Source organism: Marmota flaviventris, chromosome 1 (genome assembly GCF_047511675.1).
Source record: "Marmota flaviventris isolate mMarFla1 chromosome 1, mMarFla1.hap1, whole genome shotgun sequence".
NCBI lineage: Eukaryota > Metazoa > Chordata > Mammalia > Rodentia > Sciuridae > Marmota > Marmota flaviventris.
In genome coordinates, this window is record NC_092498.1 from 169,490,429 (window position 1) to 169,506,917 (window position 16,489).

General features: G+C 37.1%; 1 protein-coding gene across 1 annotated transcript; it reads left to right on the forward strand.

Annotated features, from left to right (window-relative positions):
- Positions 1-3,582: 3,582 nt before the first annotated feature.
- Positions 3,583-10,608, forward strand: Pde12 (phosphodiesterase 12). Its single transcript, XM_027921569.3, has 3 exons — positions 3,583-4,988; positions 6,198-6,276; positions 6,432-10,608. Exons 1-3 carry the CDS (start codon positions 3,681-3,683, stop codon positions 6,872-6,874), a joined length of 1,830 nt encoding a protein of 609 aa, XP_027777370.1. The 5' UTR covers positions 3,583-3,680; the 3' UTR covers positions 6,875-10,608.
- The last annotated feature ends 5,881 nt before the right edge of the window (positions 10,609-16,489 follow it).

The following is a 16,489-nucleotide window of genomic DNA, read 5'->3' on the forward strand; positions in this document are numbered from 1 at the left end:
AAAAATAAACATTAAAAAAATTCAGAATCACTCATGTGGGTCCTATAAACTGGAGACTTATCTCTTTCTTGCCTTAAGTCTGGGACAGGAGTCTCTGTGTTTCTCCTTTGCTAGCAAATAAATAAAATTTCTTTTTTCTAAAAACTTTGTTCTCATTTTTGGATTGGCAACAGAGCCAAGGACTGAACATGGTCCTGGTACCATGAGCAAGGACTAACTTACCTGTAGATGTATGTTATGGCTCAGAACTTTAAGAAGACAAAGAAAGACTAGAACAGTGGCATGTGCCTATAACCCCAGCAACTTGGGATGTTGAGACAGGAGGATCACATATTTAAGGTCAGCCTCAGCAACTTGGCAAGGCCCTAAGCAACTTAGTGAAACCCTATCTCAAAGAAAAAGAAAAAAATAGTGCTAGGGATACAGCTCAGTGGTAGAGTAACCTGAAAAGAAAACCAACAATCCCCAATTCAAATCCAGTCTGGTCTTTCAGGTCTTTAGGAAGATACATTTTCAAAATAGAAAAATCAAACACATTCTATTTAACAGCTTGATTTAAAATGCTATGTGGGCCTCCATTTGGATACTTGCCCTAGACCTCTCAAATAAGAGCAGGTCTTCTCATGCCTGACCTTTCCACATCCAGATTCATATCCAACTGCCTATGGATATGAGAAATAACCTCCTGGAACCTAACAAATATCTAAAATTTAATATGGTCTAGACACTCTCTTGATTTTCTTCTGCAAATATACTCTAATCCTAATATCTCCCATTCCTGTAAATGTCCTATCATTTGTTCAGCTGCTCTGTTTATTCCTGCCCTAATAATCCACTCTATATTCTGAAATCAGAATTGTCTTTTTAAACATGTATCATGAAAGTTTACTCCCCTAATTAAAATCTTCCCATGGGAGAATGGATCAACAAAATGTGGTATAACCATGCAATAGAACACTTTTCAGCCACTAAAAGGGAATAAGACACTAATACATATTACAATACAGATGAAATTTGAAAATATTCTAAGTGAAGCTTTGTGTGATGGTGCACCCCTGTAATCCTAGCGATTCAGAAGGCTGAGGCAGAGGAATTACAAGTTTAAGACTAGCCTGGACAGTGAGACCCTGTCTCAAAATAAAAAATAAAAAGGGGTAGGAATGTAGCTCAGTGGTAAAATATACCCCTAGGTTCTCCACTGTGGGGTGTGGGGGTTGGGGTCCATCACAATAGCCAGTGCACACCTGTAATCCCAATCACTTGGGAGGCTGAGGCAGGCCTCAGGAATTTAGTGAGACGCTCAGCAACTTAGCAAGACCTTGTCTCAAAATTAAAAAAAAAAAAAAGACTGAGGATGTAGCTCAGTGATAAAGGGTTCCTGTTTCAATTCCAAATTGCAAGAAAGAAAAGAAAAATTTTTAAGAGAAGCCTATTAAGGTCCCTTAATGTATGATTTAAATATTCAGATTAGGTAAATCCATGGAAACACAAAGTAGAGTGGTAGTTACCGGTAACTGGGGTAAGTGGGAATGGAGACTGACTGCTGGTGGGTGTGGTATTTCTTTGGGGGATGATAAAGATTCTGGAATTGCCTAGCATTATGGTTGCACAAATTTGTATGAGAGTACTAAAAGCCACTGAACTATGTCGTTTGAAAAGAGTGATTTTTATGTTTATGAATTATACCTCAATTTTAAAATAAAAGAATCAGGAAAAAACTTAACAAAAAGTTGTTTTTAATTATACAATGCCTTACTAGATATGTGTATTTGATTTTTGGGGGGTAGGGGCATGGAAGGTGGGTAATGGGGATTGAACTCAGGGGCACTTGACTACTGAGCCATATCCCCATCCTTATTTTGTATTTTATTTAGAAGAAAGAGTATCAGTTAGTTGCTTAGCACCTTGCTTTTGATGAGGCTGGCTTTGAACACTCAATCCTCCTGCCTCAGCCTCCCCAGCCATTGGGATTACAGGTGTGCACCACAGCGCACAGCTTAATATTTTTCCTTTTTCTCTTCTTTTTTGGTGGTGCTGAGGATGGAACCCAGGATCTGTGGCTAAATGCACAGCCATTCTTGGGCTATTAAGGCTCTATGAAAACTGTGAAACAAAACTATATGGAAGCCAATGAGAATTAGGATACACAAAACTTCCCTTCATGATTAAGCAACAATTAGCTTTCCTCCTTTGAGAAAAATGAAAGTTAAAATTATTTCCCAAAACTGCAAGCAAAACTACTCCAATGCCTTCTCTTTTTCTTAAAACACACACTCCATTAGTGCTCAGCCAATGAGAAATCAGAGGAAGAAACTTGCACTCTAGGGGATAAAATGCTGGTTGTAGGGCTGGGGTTGTGGCTCAGTGGTAGAGCCCTTGCATAGGAGGCTTGAGGCACTGGTTACGATTCTTAGCTCCAAATTAAAAAAAAAAAAAAAACTAAACTAAACATTTTTTTAAAATGCCGATTGTAACCGTTCTCGGGGGTGAGATCACCATTAAAGTAAAGTTTCGCTTTCTCTGTATAAATAAGTAGAAAACGCAGACCTTCATACTGTTGCTCACTCAATGTAGTGGGTGACTTTCCAACCTGCTACTCTTCCCTGGGCTCACTGCAAGTTAGACTGGACTTCTTTCTGGTACACAAACAAACCAAGATCCTTTCCTTTCAAGGGACTTATGAGAAATAGATCAGTTAAGTTTGAATTTCAGAAAAAGAAATTTTTAGGTGTAAGTATGCAGCATTATCCTTATTTTTTTTTAATTCACTTAATTGGCAGTCCTGGATTTTTATTTGCTAAATCTGGCGTCTCCAAAAAGATAAGATCTTCTTTGCTAACTAAAAATGAACAGCTTTCCGCAGTTCATCACTACTATTTGTTTTTGTTCGTTTACTAAGCTGTCTGTATAACTTTGACCGGATTTGTAACACATCTCTAAGCGACGGATAAAGCCTACTTCACAAAAAATGTGAGGCTTAAATAGACACCAAGTGTGTACCGTTTTTAGCATACTCAATGTTCACTAAATGGGAGTTAACGTATATTGGTCATTATCAGAGACTCAGTTGGGCGCTTGGTTGCCGCCCCGCCAGAGTTGAACCCTCCACAGTTCAGGAAAAGGCGAGCAGGGTGAACAATACCATGGAGAGGAAATGAGCAACGCTTTCCACGTCCCCAGTGAGCCTTCCAATTCGGGTGGGAACCCCTACACCCTCACTCAGTCCAGCCCCAGGGAGTATGAGGAAGACGCTTCCAGAAAACCCGCTCAACGCTCGCCTCAGTTCGCAAAATAGAGCGAGTGACGCCGTCCAACCTCTTCCGGTTTGATGCACCGTCCCCTCTGGACCCCCGTTGCACTTTCAACAAAGCTTGGAGTACGATATTTCTCTATAGCATATATATATATATATATATTTCATCCATCTCAATAAACCTAACTCTGGTTGAATATAAAAATTAATTGGCTGGTAATTAGAGAAAAGTATTGCCATGAAAAGGAGCAGATAAGCAGGCCTAGCGAAAGTGCGTGGCGCGAGCTTTGTTCGCCTTCTCCTAGCCTGCCGGAAGTCGCTGGGTCTGAATGGGTTCCGGAGCCGGCGGCTGTAGCTTCTCTGTCTTCACTTGACACCGGGCGGCTTCTTGGCTGCTGGTCTTGTCAGCCTCTGGGTTGCCAGGTTCATGTGGAGGCTCCCAAGCACCCGCGCCGTGCTTCGTGGGGTCCGGACGGCCGTGGAGCAGCGCAGCCGGACTGAAGCGGCTCCTGAAAAGGCGGCAGGCGCGATGGAGCGCGCTGTAGTGCGCTGTGTTCCCTCGGAGCCCAAGCTGAGCTTGTCGTTTGCGCTGGCCGACGGCAGCCACAAGAACATGCAGCGCGACCAGAGTGAGCCGCTGGGTCGGGCCCTCAGCCGGATCGCTACCAATGCCCTCAAGGGCCACGCTAAGGCAGCCGCAGCTAGAAAGAACCGGAAGAACCGGTCCAACGCGAGCGGCGGCGCGGCCTGTGCAGGGTCTGGGTCGGAGACGGCAGCAATCTGCGAGCCCGTGGTAAAGCTGTACTACCGAGAGGAAGCAGTGGCTGAGGATGTGCTCAACGTGGACGCCTGGCAGGACGGCGCGGTGCTGCAGATTGGCGATGTCAAGTACAAGGTGGAGCGCAACCCACCCGCCTTCACCGAGCTTCAGTTGCCACGCTACATCATGGCCGGCTTCCCCGTGTGCCCCAAGCTCACCCTTGAATTTGGGGATCCGTCTGGCTCTCTCTACCGCTGGTACAAGGAAGCCAACCCTGGTGCCGCGGAACCTGAAGGTAGTGGCCCTTCTTCATTGTCTCCCTCTTCGCCGTCTTCTACTTGGACCGAAACGGGTGTGAATGAGCGCGTCTACATCCCGTCCAATGCTGACATCGGACTGCGGCTGAAAATTCACTGCACTCCAGGCAATGGGCAGCGTTTCGGGCCGAGCAGGGAATTGGAAAGTGTGTGTCCAGTGGAGGCCGGGCCTGGTACTTGCACTTTTGACCATCGGCATCTCTACACCAAGAAAGTGACAGAGGACGCTCTCATCCGCACTGTCTCCTACAACATTTTGGCAGACACGTACGCCCAGACTGAGTTCTCACGGACTGTTCTGTACCCATACTGTGCCCCCTATGCCCTGGAGCTTGACTACCGCCAGAACCTTATCCAGAAGGAACTCACAGGCTACAATGCCGACCTCATCTGTTTGCAGGAGGTTGACCGCGCGGTGTTTTCGGACAGTTTGGTACCCGCATTGGAGGCTTTCGGGCTGGAGGGCGTGTTTCGAATCAAGCAGCACGAAGGCCTGGCCACTTTTTACCGGAAGTCAAAGTTCAACCTCCTTAGCCAGCATGACATTTCTTTCCAAGAAGCCCTGGAGTCTGACCCACTTCACAAAGAACTGCTGCAGAAACTAGTTTTGTACCCATTGGCACAGGAAAGAGTGCTCCAGAGATCTTCTGTCCTTCAGGTGAAGTAGCTCTTTTTTCATACTTTCTCATTTTTAGGGGCCTGGAATGCGGTGTAGGGGGAGGGCAGCAGAGGTTATGACTGAAATCATCCAAATTTTATTGAAATGTTAAAAGTTTAATTTTCATTTATTTGGCATTTATTGAGCACTCTTGTGTGCCTCCTATGCTGCAGGTTGCCTTCAGCAAGACAAAAAAGGATTTTCTTAGTGCCTCATAATCTGGGGGAGACATGTTAAATACAAGAATAATAGCAATATTTAATTTTTTAACTACTTGTCAAGCACTGTTCTGACATACTTTAAAGTACTTAAAGTGCTTGGTGACCTTTACCATGTGCTTCATAACTATTAACTAGTAGTCTTTATCATTGGAGCATTTAATCTTCACAGTAATCCCTGTGTTCTCATTTTACAGATGTGATTCTGCTCATTTTATAAATGGTCAAATTTATTTATCCATATTCACACAAACATGGAGCCAGGATTCTCAACTATATACATATAACAATCATCACTGGGCGGAGTATTAACTGCTACTTAAAGCTATCTTTGTTTTTAGAAATATGTTTACTGTGTTTGTCCAGAATTTTGAGGTCATTGGCTTGGTTCAGAGTAAAAAGAGTTAGCTACCTTTTGGGGTTTTCTGGAGCACCTGTGTTTTATGCACCTTTTTGTAAATGTATTTAATTGAATACACATTGAAGTCCTCCATGAGGTAAGGATAGAGTTTTTTACCATTATGAAACTAGTTTAGAAGTGTGTTTCTCCATGTCATACTGCTGTGTTGAATATTCAAACATAGGTCCATCTGACTCCAAAACCTGCCCCGACCACTAGAAAACACCGTCTCCAACTTTAATATTTTCATCTATAATGTATCATATTAGCTTTATATGTTGGACTATTAAAATACATTACACTAAATCCTACTCATATATATTCTGAAACTTTTCATACTTGATATCAGTTCATCAAGGGAAGGATATGGAATAAAATGTCCATCATATAGACTTAGATTAAAAAAAAATCTGGGGCTGGGGTTGTGACTCAGAGGTAGAGCGCTCGCCTATGCATGAGGCACTGGGTTTAATCCTGAGCACCACATAAAAATAGTGTCCACCTAAAACTAAAAAAAATAAACGTTAAAAAAAAATCTTCAGGAGATTGACAGACATCAATTGACTTCCTGACACTTTCCATTTATTTTAGGTTTCAGTTCTTCAATCTACAAAGGAGTCTTCTAAAAAGATATGTGTTGCTAATACCCATCTCTACTGGCATCCAAAAGGTACATTTTATTTTTTGTGACTTAAACATGGTGACTTAATGTTACTAAATCTATTTTACACATATATTTTGAGTGTCACCATATGAAATGGTTTTTTTTTGCTTTTTAAAGACTACTTTAAAAAGTACTTACATTAATGTTTTTTATATTCATAGGTGGGTACATTCGTCTCATTCAAATGGCAGTAGCTTTGGCTCACATTAGACATGTCTCATGTGATCTGTATCCTGGCATACCGGTTATATTTTGTGGGGACTTTAATAGTACACCATCAACAGGAATGTATCATTTTGTCATCACTGGCAACATTCCAGAGGATCATGAAGACTGGGCTTCCAATGGGGAAGAAGAAAGATGCAACATGTCTCTAACACATTTCTTCAAACTGAAAAGTGCTTGTGGTGAACCAGCTTACACAAATTATGTTGGTGGCTTTCATGGATGTCTAGATTACATTTTCATTGACTTACATGCTTTAGAGGTTGAACAGGTGATTCCATTACCTAGTCATGAAGAAGTTACCACCCACCAGGCCTTACCTAGTGTTTCCCATCCTTCTGATCACATAGCACTTGTGTGTGATCTAAAATGGAAATAGATTTCTGTTTAATGGAATTTAAGTATAAAAAGGAAATTAGTTACTTTGTAGAAAATTTGATATGAATCAAAGCTAATATGTAACTTTCAAAGAGGAAATATAGACTCAATGGTAAAACTTTCTATTCATTCCCTACTAGTTATGTTCCAAGACTATTTATGTTTGCATCATATAGACCCTTTTTCCCCCTACACTTGGAGGAAAAGCAAATATATTTATGGAGAAACAGGAAGTTCATATATTGTGTACATTTTTATAAATGATTTTTAATCTAATTAAGAATATTTTAAGTACCATTTGAATGATCTTTTTTTTCATGACACATTTCAGTTTGAATCATGTTTATTTAATTATATGAAAAAATGCATACAGGTTAAGGTGAAAGACCTAAATTCTGACACATGGGTCTACCTCTACCTCAATTTGGTCAGCAGTTTATTACAATTTCAGAGTTGACAAAAAATTAAAGTTGTTGTTGTTGATTGCTTCTGGTTTTTTTCTCCACCCCCAAGTACTAGGATTTAAACCCGAGGCTCTCACACAGTAGGCAAGTGCTTTTTCATTGAGCTACATCCCCAACCCTTTTTATTTTGAGATGGTCTAAGTTGCCCAGGCTGGCCTTGAACTTGGGATGCTCCTGCCTTAGCCTCCCCAGCCTCCCATGCACCATTGTAACCAACTTCCGTTTTTCAGCTAACGAAGTGTCTTCATTCTCTTTAGTATTTTTGTTGTTAATATATGGTAAAATGGACATAATTTATATTCTGAGTCATACAGCAGCTCATTTTAATTTCTAGTACGTAAGCACAATTTAGTATTCAAAGTAAATAGCAACATTTGATCCCATTTTATTTAATTACTCTTGCCTACAAAAAACTTAAAGACAAAAGAGTATTTGACCAGGTGATATTAACAAAATCAGCACAATACATTATTTTTGAGAAAATGCCTACTGATATGGACTTGAAACTTTGGATAAACTCATTCAGCATTTCTATGCCATAAGCATTTTCAAAATTGTTAGTTTTTATGAATAGGGAATAGAGAAGTAGTTTGGCTTTTGAGTATATCTGAAATAAAAACTATTACTTTTATAGGTAAACAATATAATTTATTATAAAACAAGATTTAAATAGGAGGCCAAACTCTTTTAAGATTAGAAATTACAAACAGCCTACAGTGATAACTAAGCTTTACTGACCAATTTATCACCATACCTTATTTGTAATGCTTAAGCTGTTGCTTTTTTGATGTTCAAGATAACTATAGTGTACTCATATTTCTGCATTTAATTTCTAGATTAGGTATTAAATCCTACTCATCTCAAGAAAAGCTCTGATTTTCCAGTCATGAAAATGCTCATTTCAAATTCTTTAATCTCTGAATCTAGTACCATAAGAATTGTCTTCTTTAGATAATCTGCTATCAGATATATTGTTATCTCTTAGTTTAGCAAGTTTGAGAATGAAATTTTACCTGCACTTCAGATTAAACCTTGAAGTATTTGAAGTACTTGAAGGGAAAGATTAAGGTACCAGATTGAACTGGGGATTGAACCCCGGGGCACTCAATCACTGTACCACATCCCCAACCCTATTTTGTATTTTATTTAGAGACTGAGTTGCTTAGCACCTTAGCCAGCTGAGGCTGGCTTTGAACTCACAATCCTCTTGCGTCAGCCTCCAGAACCACTGGGATTACAGGCATGTGCCTCTATGCCCAGCAAGGTGGCAGTCTCTTGTGATCTTATTTAGAAAGAGCTATTAAATTGGGGGGTAGCGGGGGGGAAATCGATGCTACCGACTTGTGCCTTCCTAAAAACCATTTTCAAGAGCATTTTAACAGCAGTTTATAAATAAACAAATAAAGCTAGAATCTGATTTTTTTATATACTTTTTCTTTCTTTTAAAAATTTGGTTTTGGTCTGCTTCCAAATACACGTTAACAGACCCATATAGTAACTTAAGAGAAAACAAGTTTCTCAGAAAAATGTTAAAAAAAAAAATGTAAAAAATTTTTCTAATGTGATATAATTACCCATGTCCATGAAAAGAACACACAGGTTCTATATTATACAAGTCCTAGCTAGATTGAAATCTAGTCAGAAAAACTCTTAAGCACTTACTAAATAGTCCATATATCCTAAATACCTAAAGTTGGTATTTCCTGACTAAACAGTGTAATCAGATTATATACAGGTATTTAAAGATATTAGGACAATGGAATGTTATTTTCAAGTGCTATATACTCTAGTCAGATCTCCCATAAACAGATACATTAGAATGACTCGAGTCCAAAGGTAGATGACAGTAAGAAAATTATGTAAGTAGCATACCAAAATTTCCTGTATTCATAAGACAAAGTGTTATTCAGAAATGTTTAAAGCTATCTTTGTGATTGAATTTTTCTATTACATTGGAATTTTCAGTATATTTTATTGTAACAAATATGGGAAGTTTAACAACTTTTTATGGCACATCACATTTTATAATGTCCTAAGTTCTTGCTGCAGGAATTAACATTTCAAAATTTTATAGCTATAAATGAGTACAAGTATTTTAAGATATGTTATTCTATTTTTTAATATTTATTTTTTAGTTGTAGTTGGATACAACACCTTTATTTCACTTGTTTATTTTTGTATGTGGTGCTGAGGATCGAACCCACAGTCTCGCACGTGTGAGGCAAGAGCTCTACCACTGAGCCACAACCCCAGCCTAAGATATGTTATTCTATTAAAATGATCTCTTGCACAGTTGTCACTACAGCAAATATATACATTGATAGTTCAGAATTCATTAGCAAACAAATCATTTCTGGCAACAATGTGTGTTGTTTTAAAATTTTGAATACTAAAATCAGTTGTTCCAAATTTCCTTTTGAATGTGGTGTTTCATACTGGAGGATAGATGTCTGAAGAGCAAACAAAAAGGGAGAAAAGATAGGAACTCTACTGTGGGAAGATCTCCCTAGTCAAAATAGTCATTTTTGGATCTCACGTCTTAGCTCTGAAATATAGGCAAAGGTTTCCTATAAACTAATCCTTTTAAGTAAAATCCAAAATCCATATATAATAATAATAAAAGATACTGCATATTAATTTAATAAGACCCAAATGAACAACTCATTAGGAAAAATCTTTCCTCTAAAATCAATTCAAAAACATTTAAATGTATTGAAACTTTTTAATATTTTGCCTAGGATAATATTCAAAGGAAATACTGTTTAGATTTCATTTGGGGGAAGGAAAGAATTTTAAGAGCTTTAATTCATATGGGTTAAGTCTTTTGGTCCTTTTTTATAAGGAAATATTGCTACATTCTGAGATGATACCAAAGCATTTTTTAAATGAAATTCACATAGGATTAACCATTTTAATGTGTATAATGCATTCACATGTACAACCATCTAGTTCCAAAGCATTTTCATTACCTCCAAAGGAACAAGCAGTCAATCCCCAGTCTCACCTCCCCCAGCAACTGAAAACTACTAATCTGCTAGGGATCTACCTATTTTTGATATTTCATCTAAATGTAATCCATATGATCTTCTGTATCTGGCCTTTTTCATTTAACATATATTTTCAGGGTTCATCGCTTCTTATGGCTGAATGACAGTCTATGTAGATATACCACATTCGCTTATCTAAATGGACACTTACTTGTATGGTTTATGTCTTTTGACTATTTTCACTAGTGCTGCTATAAACATCTGTGTAGTTTTTTTGGTTTGAATCTGTTCTTCCGAGTATATACCTAAGAGTGGATTGCTGGGCTGTATGTGATTCTGTTTTCTTGTTGTATAATTTTACATTCCCTCAGTAATGTATGAGGGTCCCCCATTTTCTCCACATCCTCACCAAATAGTGGGTTTGAAGTGATATCTCTACCAGTGCTTTTGTGTTTGTGTGGTGCTGGGTATTGAATCTAGGTCCTTGTGCATGTAAGGCAAGCATTCTACCAACTGAGTTATATCCCCAGCCCTTACCAATGCTTTTTTTTTTTTTGGTGTGAGGAGGTACTGGAGATTGAACTTGGATACTCCACCACTGAGCCACATCCCCAGCCCTATTTTGTATTTTATTTAGACACAGGGTCTGAGTTGCTTAGTGCCTTGCCATTGCTGAGGCTGGCTTTGAATTCACAATCCTCCTGCCTCAGCCTCCTGGGATTACAGGCGTGCACCACCATTCCCCACTCTACCAATGTGTATGTGATTCTCTTTTCTTTTTTAACTTTAGTTGAATTAATGTTGACAGTCATGAACTAGATTATTCACAAATGGTTTACATGACTTCCTATTTTCCAAGAAGGCCCATATTCAGTTCCTGCTCATTTTACAAGCTTGTGTCAAGTGGGAAAGGTCAGTTTCCTGTCTTTCTTTGAAGAAATTTGAGAAGACAAAAATTAGAAAAATACCAAAGCGTAAACTGTAAATAAATAAAAAACCTAGGATAACAAAAAGTTAAATCTTAAAATGTTTGTCTCAGAATGAACTTGTTTAGTAACACTGGCTTACAATTAACAATGCTCCTTTTTAAATCTTAGGTACACAGAATAATAGATCACAAGAATGTATAAATTCTGTTGGGTATAGTGGCACATGCCTGAAATCCCAGTGACGTATTAAACATATCAGTTCACCCTGGTTGATGTGGATTCATTGTTATGTCAACGAACTCTGGGATGTCAAAATCCATATTTGTGTAGGTTTTAATCGTAATTTTAAATTTCCTTGAAAACTTTCCCTAAAAACAATTCATCTCCATCTGCCCATTTTGTGTTGATGCTGTCAAAACATTTGCATAACATAGTTCATTTTTGCCCAGTAACTCATCTTAATGATTTCATCCTGAAATGTTGCCAATGGACATTTTCTTAGTGTGCTGAAGTATTCCTGGGTTATATTTTTACTAGTTTGTCCTATTTGTGTTCTTTCTATATTTACCTTGATTCAGTAGTCAATTGGATTTAGTTGTTGTATTGGATGAATATGCACTTTTACAAGAATTATCAAATATCTTTATTTCCCTTGTAGAATAATTTAGAAACAATGGCATATCACCCTTAACATCCTTTTATTACATATCTTAGAAAAGTCTGGCTTTTTGCATATTGCATTGTGTCCTTTTTCTTCTCTCCAAATGAAATAACTCCATGATGATTTGGTTCTTCTATCCTAAATTGATGTTTTTTGTCTATAAGGGATTTCACTGCCTGTCAATTTAGTTCACAGGTCCTAAAAGAAATCCTAGCAGTCACTTCCCATTCTCCCTAGCTCCTGGCAACCATTTACCTACTTTACCTATATGAATGTCTACTCTGTACCTTTCATATAATTGGAATCAAATTATTATGCAGTTTTTTATGATTGGCTTCTTTTCATTTAAGATGTGCCCATGTTGTAGCATATATTAGTACTCATTTTTATGAATATTCCATTTCATGCATACCACATTTATCATTCGTCAGTTGACAGACATTTGGATTACTTCTATTTGCCTTCCAGATTACTTCTACTTGCTGCAACAAATATTTGCGTACATGTTTTTTAGTAGATAGATGTTCATGTGGGATCTGTTATACCTTTTGAGGATCTACCGAAATACTACCAAAATTAATACTATTAACTAAAGTACTATTTTACATTCCCACCAGCAATACACATAGGTTCTAATTTCTCTACATCCTCATTCTTATTAATACATTTTATTATTAATATCTTATTATAAAAATAATGCATGCTCTTGTAGTTGCAGTGGTACTTACCTGTAATCCCAACTACTAAGGAGGCTAAGGCAGAAGGATCACAAGTTCAAGGGCAGCCTGGACAATTTAGCAAGATCCTATCTCAAAATAAAAAAGGATGGGGATGTAGCTCAGTGGTAAAAACGTCCCTGAAACTAACCCCCAGTACTGCCAAATAAAAAGAAAAATATGCTCATTTTTAAAGTGGAAATCACAATACAGCAATGTAAAAACTTGTATTTGCCATACCTGAACTCCCTAAACCCATTTTAATAGCTAGTGTTTATCTGTCCAGACCATTTCTTTGAATATCCATAAATAAAAACATACGCCTATTTAAGTACATATAGGATCATCTGCATTGTATATTATCTTCCCATGTCAACAGACAATAACTATTTTTCAAGTTGTATATGCCATAATAATTTAACCAGAACACTTTTGTATTATTTTTGCCATTGTAAGCAGTGTTTTTTGTACACGTATCTCTTGCCCAATTGTTGGGTATATAGCAGTATAAGATTACAATTGTTGAACCAGAGTTGTTATTCTCTTTTTGATTGTAAGTATCTTACTATGAAGTGGCATCTCACTTTGGTTTTGATTTAGATTTCCTTGATGGGGATGTGTTCCAAGACCCCCAGTCTCAGTGGATGCCTGAAACAACAAATAGTGCCAAACCCTATATATGTTATTTTTTCCTGTATATACTTATAATAACATTTAACTTATAAACACAGTAAGATTAACAATTAGTAAAATACATTTTACTATAATAAAAGTTACTTAAAACTTACGGTTTCTGAAATTTCCCATTTAAGATTTTTGGAATACATTTGAATTAAATACTGAAACCATGGAAAACAACACCAGAATGGGTAACTACTATACATTTCTATTTAGTTGAATGGCAATCCAGCCTAAAAAGAACCATGTGGCCAGACATGGTTATCAACACACACACAAATATCACTGCATTATAGTTGTACATAATGGTGGAATTTGTTGTTATGTGTTCATACATGCATACAATATAACAATACAATTTGGTCAGTATCATTCCCCAGTATTTCCCTTCCCTTCCCTTCCCTCTTCCAGTCACTTTCTTCTATTCTACTATTCTTTTCATTTTCATGAGATTCCTGCCCCAGCACCCACCACCTTTCTTTTCCCTTTTCCCTTTCTTGCTTCCACATGAGAAAACATGACTGGGGCAGTCCGTTCTTAACCAGTTCTCTGCCTGCAGAAGGCAGGGCTAAGCCTCCCACCACCAAGTACTTAACATGCCCATGCGTACTATTACAACAGTAAAGGAATTGGTGACAAGGTCAAGAGGGAATCTAATTTCACTGTTCTTAAACACTTAAGTGACCTAGGAGTCATCTGCTAGTACAGCTACATTGTTTCTTGCCTTAGTCCAGATATTTGCTCATGCTATTTACTTCTCACAATCTTTGTTCTTAAAACATTTTATATGGCTTGTGGAAATACAAAATAAAGGACATTTTCTTCCTGTACTGATAACTTAGGCACTTGAATACAATGTCATAATGCATATACTAGAAGAAATGTATCAAAAAATATGATAAAGTTTAATAACTCAAGTAAATTTTAGACCACGTCTGAATGAATTCCATTTTTATAGTAATGTAGCCTTTAAAGTAAAATGTTTATATTATTCTCAATGACATTAAGAATGTAAAGCTAGTACCTCATTCCAAACATTTTCCTAAAAATTAACTAGTTGATTACATAAATGTTATCTGAGAAGAGTTCTTGGCATGCTAGTTAGTGCTGTCCCAATACTAATTCTGTTAATCCCTCGGAAAAATGCTGGCAATGTGATTGTTTCCAATAGCATTCTCAGAATTGAACATTCTTAAATAAGTAATCAGTGAAGATTCTAGGACTGTTTCAATAATTTCCCCTACATCAGATCTTTAGACAGTGTACTAGCAAATACCATTTGTTCTTATTACTCAACCTTTCATATTAATTCTATCCAAGTTGATAGCCAGTATTTACATTACCGAAATATCAACATGCCATGAAGTACAACACTTGTTTTCAACAAATCTAAAGTCACTTTCAAAGCTCCATCACAAAAAACCAGAAATCCATATTAAAGAAAGTTTAGTAATTATTACATATAAGGTAATTCTGTGCCTATACTGAAATAAAGTATCTAAGTGAGACACTGGTACTCTACAAAACTAAGGTAATATATTTCACTCAGGTTTTATTTTCAACAAAGAGTATGTAATATGTAAGATAAAGGGGGGAAATCCATGGAAATTGAAATCTTTAGCAAAATATCAAGATATACACCACAGAAAAGCAACTGATAAGCTAGACAAAAGACAGTGGGAAATATATTATTGACCAAAACAATGCTTACTGGACAGGGGTCAGAGAACAGATAATGGTCCATCTTCAACCCTGATGCTGCTAATGAGCCTTTAAAAGTAATTACAATTCCTCTTCAGTTTTTCTATTAACATATTTGACTACTATTTGGCAGAATACTTTTTAGGGGTATAATTAACTGGTCTGTATAAGGGAGGTCACTGAGATGTCTTACTGACTGACCAACACTAAGTTTTAACATTTGAGGAAACATTGAATGTTGAGAGTGTTAAATATTTAATAAGACTAATGAACAATAGATTAGGACAGTGATAGTGATTTCGTAAGTCTGTATAAAACAGGGAAAAATCATTCTAGCATCTCATGATTTACTCTCCCCAAAGCATTTGATCACTTCTATTTGAAAATAAAATTCTCAGTTTGGCTTTAATATTTTAAGGATTTAAGAAAAAAGTTATTTCTAGAGGTAAAAGTTGCCAAGTTACCAAGTTAATGGTTTCTGAAATTTTCATTTTAGATATTTGGAATGCGTTTGAATAAATAATGAAACCAGTTACCAAGTTAATGTTTTCAGAACAAAACAAAACAGTCTTACAACTATTTTTCAACCCATTTGGTGAAAATTAGACAACTTTATTTGGGGGGGGGGGGGGCGGGTAACAAGGATTGAACTCAGGGGCACTCAACCACTAAGCCACATCCCCAGCCCCATTTTGTATTTAGAGTCAGGGTCTCACTGAGTCACTTTTGCTGAGGCTGGCTTTGAACTCTTGATCCTCCTGCCTTAGCCTCCCAAGCTGCTGGGATTTTAAGCATGCACCAGCACGCATCCGGCTTTAACATTTTTAATACAGTCATTTCCAATGGTAGCAACAGCTGCCCTTTATAACAAATTAGAGTATATGGATTCTCTAGAGTCCATGGAAAGTAACTTCAGCTTAATTGAGTTATTAGCTTTTTAAAATTAATGATCTGAACTTTGAACTTACTGAAGTTTTGTATCTTCTACTTCATATCCCATATACATGAGAACTCCCTTATTTGCAAAGAAGAGAGAATTCATCCAGTAGTCTAGGAAAGTTGTAATCATCAAGTGACACAAACTAGTTAAACATATTCTATATCCCAGAACCTCTTTTAAATGATCATAAACTGCTTACGTACATTTTCCTTACATTCAATCCATGGGTTTTTTTTAATTCAAAAGTATACAATTTTTAAAGCGTATACCTGGTTTTAGAAATAACTTTTTGATCCATAAATATGTCTGAATCTATTCAGGCCATTAAGAACCATTAAAAAAGTAACACTGTGGTAGAGTACTTGCTTAGCATGTTCAAGGCCCTGGGTTTGATCCTCAGTAAGTATAATAAAATAAAACACCATAAAAAAGCAAGATTTATAATACATAAAATATTAGAATACAGACAAAAATCTTTAAGTCACTCAAAGCTAACAAGTTCTAGTCCTTAATAACTTAGTAGATATAGTTAATAGGGTA

Excerpts from the sequence above, each read along its gene's own strand:
- Pde12 (XM_027921569.3), top strand. The coding sequence starts at position 3,681 with ATGTGGAGGCTCCCAAGCACCCGCGCCGTGCTTCGTGGGGTCCGGACG. Across the intron at positions 4,989-6,197 it reads AGAGATCTTCTGTCCTTCAG|GTTTCAGTTCTTCAATCTAC; the intron begins GTGAAGTAGCTC and ends CATTTATTTTAG. Across the intron at positions 6,277-6,431 it reads TCTCTACTGGCATCCAAAAG|GTGGGTACATTCGTCTCATT; the intron begins GTACATTTTATT and ends TTATATTCATAG.